Here is a 5,827-nt window from a genome sequence, read left to right as displayed (position 1 = left end):
TAGAATTAGAAAACTAACATTTATTAAATCAATTTGAATTTTAATACACATTTCAAAAACGTGGCAGCATAAAAAGAAACGTTTTTAGAAACAACCTGAATCTACCATTTGCACTGTTACATTAACGATCAGGGCTCTCCTGTCAACAGTTCCAAAACACACTTGACCTAAACCACCATATTTAATGCAGCAGTGAGATACTAAAGACTCCAAGTACTCCTGCATTTGTGGAGCAAAGGTACTACGCATGTAATTTAATGGAAGTCCTAATAAATGTACCACCAACAATCCCAGCAAAACTTAACAGCTCTGCAAAATCATTCAGAAATAACCCATGCTGTGCATTTTACTCCTCTTAGATCAGACTCTGGTCTGGCAACGTTTCTTACATGTAGTGGACTGGGAAACAGATTTACATCAGTAGGTCACGATCAAACCACCAAATCAGGAAACTTGTGTTGTCTTGGGTCAACACAAAAATCACATACAAGTTTAACTAAATACATTTTAATAGGACATCATTAAATCTCATGAGGGCTAGAAAACACAGACCTTAGGTACCTGGGTTGGCAAATAAAGACAAGAATACTAAGAAGCATTTTCCACCATTTACTCATTATCAAAAATATTTTTCAACTCTTCTTGCAAAACAAAAACAAAAAAGTACAGACTGGACACATACATCACATTTTTCTTCCTATGGCTTTAACCCCCCACCCTACCCACCCCACAAAAAAGACGGGGGGAGAAACAAACCAAAACCAACAAAAAAGATCTGACCACGTCCACAGAAAATGACACCATGGTACACTACAAAACGAAAGGAGGTGCCATTCGTGTCCAAAGGTTTTTGCTTATTTCTTAGGTGAGTAACCATCATTGTACATGCTTTGTGCCAAATCAAAATATACCTAATGTTAGGTCAGCAAGCACTGCAGACTCCATTAGATGAATTAAAGAAAGATGGAAGCAGTTAACTTGAAAAATTCACATACTATTTAACATGCTGTTGAAACAGGAATCGCCTTTTAAATTAGAAGGTAATGTTGTGTGTTCTAGTCAGCCTGTGCTCAATCTGTGCTCTGTCATTCCAAGAGGAGAAATTTCTGCTTTCGCAAAACAACTGCATTTTTTAGGTTGCCAATGGAATCTTAACTACAAGACTAAATACTTCCGACTGTACTTTTATTTAGGGATTACGATTAATAAACTTTCTTTTTCAATAATAATAATGCTGAATTCCTATGAAGGTTTTCAATTTTTAGCACTTTTTGAAATGAGCTCTCTGACAACTTTTTGTTATTTTTCCACTTGGGGTCTTTTCAGCCCAAGTCACAAAAACATTGACCTTTGAAAGCGACTTTCAATATATCACAGAAAAACGTGACGGATTCCGGGTAAACTATAGAGCTTCTTGTGTCTAACAAACATCCAAAATATTTGACCTTTGATAGAAATCCATTTTCTGCCCCAGCCGAGAGATCCTGTCAGCAAAGAACTGCCCTCAAAGGAGCTCCCCCAGGTGTGTTGCGCTTCGGCTTAAAAAACCAAAAATACCCAGCGATGGCAACTGCAGGAGGTATCTGCATACTGCACTCACTGACTGGCAGCACAACAGGGACAGAGAAAAACCAGCCACGGAGCCCCTCCTCGGAAACTCACTAAAAAAAAATAAAAGCAGCTCTGTTCTAGAAGCGGCAGCACTAAAATCAAAATCGTCAGGAACTGCCAATGAAAGAAAAAAAGGGGAGGGCTGCTAAGGAGGCAGCGCTACTCAAACTTGAACCTTCTTTGTGTACAAGCAGTTTTTCCACTTCAATCAAAATAGACGCGTGTCAAACAAACGGAGCTGGCGTGGAGGGCATTAACAGATCAGGAGCATGACCAGTGGAACTGGTAGGAAAAAAAAAAAAAGGAATGATGGTATTAACAGGGATGGCATATTGGCGACAGTGATTTAACGTTCATGTCTAAATAACTGATCTCCCTGACCCTTGCTGGGAGACTGAACTGCGTTGTGGGCTGTTAGCTTTCTCAGCATCTTACTGATCTTAATTTGTAACTGCTTCATAATCAGTTCTAACAATCAAAAATTACCTACCCTTTTCAGACTGTATTCCTCAGCTTAACGCTGCATTTTCTTCAGAAATACTAGGTGATTTTCTGGCAATAGTGATTGTAACCAATTGATAATTACTTTTCTGCACCATAATCTAGCACAGTTTACACGGGCTAACTAGATAGCACTTCTCTACGTTTAAGCAGAAGCTTTGACTGAGCACAAAGCATGAGCAAGTACAATGAGGTTAATATTTCTCCTTGCCAAAGATCTTGTGATAAAATCATTTACATCAGCAATTCATCTCAAACTATGAGGTGCTGTAAGAACTAAAAACAGTTTTAGGGTAACTCCTCCATTATCTGCAACTATTTCCCAGACACTAATACACATAACATAGCAATGAAAAACACTTGATACAAGTGATCTAAACGCAGGAGCTCCAGCAAGTTAAACAGAACCATAGCTGCCTTTAAACTGTAGCAGTTCCCCTACTGACGGCAGGGAAAAGAAAAAGATTCAACAGTCATATCTCACGTCTATAGCTTCCTCCAAACTTTTGTCATCGTGTGTACTGGCAGCTAAAAACGTAGTTACTGGTGACCCTGTCACATTGATTACACTGGTGCTTGTGCTGGCATTGCGCACCGCAATGCTTGTCACATTAATGCCCAAAGTAAGCCTAGTCTGCTCCAAGGCCTTTTCTGGCACTGCAAATGCCTCCAGCTTCTTCTCCCCATTAGCCATGTAGGAGTTTTGGCAGCCGCGGCATATGCAGTCAAGGCAGGCTTTGCGGTTAGAGTAGCAAGGGCAGCGTTGGCCACGGCATGTAAGAACACTTGGATTTTGGGTGGCACGACCACATTTACACCCTTTCTTTTCTTGTGGCTTTTTATACACAGTTTTTGTCGGGCTTCCCGGCATAACGTTACTGCTAGGGACTTTCTCCTTCGCTTTGTCTTTTGTTTTCAGCACCCCTGGTTTGGCTTTTGGGTGAGATTTCTTAGGGGCATGTTCTAAATTCTTTTTCACGCTTTTGTTAGACAGGAGCACAGTTTTACTTATTTTGGGAGTAGTGCCTCCGTTAGGTACAGTTGCAACAGGCTGCAAAGACATTTTATTTTCCTGTTTCACTGTCACAGGAGCTGATGCTCCCAGTGTTGGGCCACAGATGATGCTGGAGATGGGTAGAGGTTGCACCTTTTCACTGTCGCTTTCTGATCGAGATCGCTTTCTGTTTAACTTGACTACCTTGGGTGTTGCTGCTGTACACGAGATCCCATGAGGAGAAGCATCTGTGGACACGAAAATGTTATGGCTAAGAGGCGGGGGAGAAAGCTGTAGGAAAGGGCCATTAGTCACGTTTGCCTCCAAGCTGGGCTGCAAATTAGAACCACAGACTTCGGTATTTGAAACGGTTTCTAAGCTCCGGAGAACTTCCTCAACACTGAGGAGAAGCGATCCGCCTGGTTTTATATCTTCACTAAAACTGCAGATGTCAATGCCCGTCGTACACAAGTCACTGGTAGAAACTGGGTCACACACAGGCTGCAGGCTGCTAGAGTTATCTTCATTTTTCATATACTCTCCGGTACTACATACATCGATCGTGTTTGCATGTTCAGGAGAAGGAATATTCACCCCAAGTTTATCTACAGAAAGCCCATTACAATTGGGCAACCCATTGATAACAGAACCTCTAATATCAACATTCTGCGTGCTCTCAGGTTTCGACGTCAAATTAGCTGGAGGATCACTTGTGAGTTCCGAGGTTGAAGGTACTGGGGAATGTGTCAAACACAAAGCCAAGGCTGTGTCAGAAGATTTTTCCGTCTCTTCATGGAGTGGTGATCCATCTTTGAGCAAAGCCAAAAGATCTGCAGAACAGTCAACTGCTTGGATAATATCTCGTGCCAGTGGAGTCTGTGTTATGTACTCGCAGAGTTTCTTATAGCAATTCACTAAAATGCTTAGCTGCTTATTCTCCTCAAACTGTTCATAGTCCTTGCACCAGCTGCATGATGGTTTCATCATCATCTTCTTGCCTTTACACGTTTTGCAGACATAATGCTGACATGTGGAGTTTGTAGGAGCAATAGGATCTTGTAGCAAATTTCCTAAAGAAAAAAAGAAAAAGAAAGATTACCGTGAACTCAAGCCAGGCTTCTCAGATCATACAGGATGGATTTCTTGTAACATGCAGCAATAAATGGCCCGAGAAGGTCCAACAAGTCACAGGAAAACATACCATGCAAAGAATCATCTACAAATTCTCACAGATGCCATATCTGATTTTAAAACTTCCGAAAAAAGTAGAAATATATCACGCCATAGCACCATACATAATTGGTTGTGCTGCTGCAGCCTTTAGAAACACTCGTAGCACAAACAAATCCAGTCCCTATATGCCCTCAGCAATTCTTCCACTGAAAGTTACAAAAGACGTAAGATTTCTAGGAGTTTACCAGAAGTGCAGCAACAAACCTCCATGAAGAGCTGAGGCAGAGATTTTAACTAAATCAGTGAAAACAAATGGAAACTGAGTAAAGGGAAACCCTAAAAGGAATGTAAAAATGATGCAATAGCAAGCCCAGAAGAAAGGAACGCACAACAGAGGCTGTTTCACTTTTCATTTGGCTGGGAGTGAAAACAGAGCATAGCTTTATGACAGCGTCACCAATGAAGCACAAAGATTTTGGCTTTGTGAACAACAAAAACAATTAAATGGCTCTTAGGAATTCTTATTAAGTACCAAATAAAACACCTAATAGTGTATTTGAATAAAAATGAAAGAAACCTATATTGTTCCTTAATAGATTAATAGAACAGAGGATGCAACCAGGGAACTGTTAGCTTATCCTGGGGAGCAGTGGATCCCCACTTCCCATCAGTGGGCCAATACTTAAAATAACAGTAGTTGTCACAATCATGATGCTTAAATACTTCAAAGTCTCAAAACCAGCTGTGCAGATGGGAGGGAACTGAAGAAATTTCTCTGAGATCTTATTGTTAAGGAAAAAACCATTTTAAAAAGCCAGTTGCTGATGTACTGAACACACCTGACAGCACAGCCTTTACACACGTGGTGCTGAGAATCTGGAAGGTGAGGTTTTCATCTCTCTGAAATGAGAAGTCCGGAAGAACGTCTTTGCTTGTTCTCAAGAACAAGGTGAGTAACATGGAAGAATAAAATACAAAAGAACAGTGCTAATTTAAATTCTGCATAGAAACAATCCAGCTAGTAACTATATCCAGTATCACTTGGTTGGTTTTAGCCAGCTGCAAGCCAGAAAGGTTTTAATGCCTAAATAAACTTCACGGTACCTATAATCGTCTACAGCAACAGGTTTCTCCTTCTTTAACAGCAGATGTTCCGCTCTGATCAGCACTGTCTCCCTACGAGGAGCCTCTGTTGGATGAGTGACAACCTGGGTGGGAATCCACTGATGATTTCGCACCAAAAAGAAACATGCTCTGAGGAACAAATCAGTACAATTTGGAAAATTGGGAACAGAAAGCAAAGAGTGCAAAGTAGACTGAAAGAACAAGTCATAAATATCTTCTTTCATCAGCTGGTTTCAAGGAAGTTTTAAATCAGATGGACCTTCCACAGCAGATTCCCATGGCAGCCCTTTGGAGCACTGTAACCAACCCCATCTCCTTGAGCGCACTGAGCTGCGAATTCAGCAAAAATAACCCCAACTTCTCTGTGTTGTGTTACCTTACGAGGGAATCCAATCCCTCAGAAGAACAGGACATACTAACCAC

At 41.1% G+C, this 5,827-nt stretch overlaps 1 protein-coding gene across 1 annotated transcript; it reads right to left on the bottom strand.

Moving 5' to 3' along the window:
- MSL2 (MSL complex subunit 2) lies at positions 1–5,827 on the bottom strand. Its single transcript, XM_010716571.3, has 2 exons — positions 5,119–5,827; positions 1–4,176 (listed from the first exon to the last, which is right to left on the bottom strand). Exons 1-2 carry the CDS (start codon positions 5,237–5,239, stop codon positions 2,579–2,581), a joined length of 1,719 nt encoding a protein of 572 aa, XP_010714873.1. The 5' UTR covers positions 5,240–5,827; the 3' UTR covers positions 1–2,578.

This window comes from Meleagris gallopavo, chromosome 11 (assembly GCF_000146605.3).
Source record: "Meleagris gallopavo isolate NT-WF06-2002-E0010 breed Aviagen turkey brand Nicholas breeding stock chromosome 11, Turkey_5.1, whole genome shotgun sequence".
Taxonomy (NCBI): Eukaryota; Metazoa; Chordata; class Aves; order Galliformes; family Phasianidae; genus Meleagris; species Meleagris gallopavo.
The sequence above is the reverse complement of the archived record's forward strand: the minus strand, read 5'-3'. Positions and strand labels throughout refer to the sequence as shown.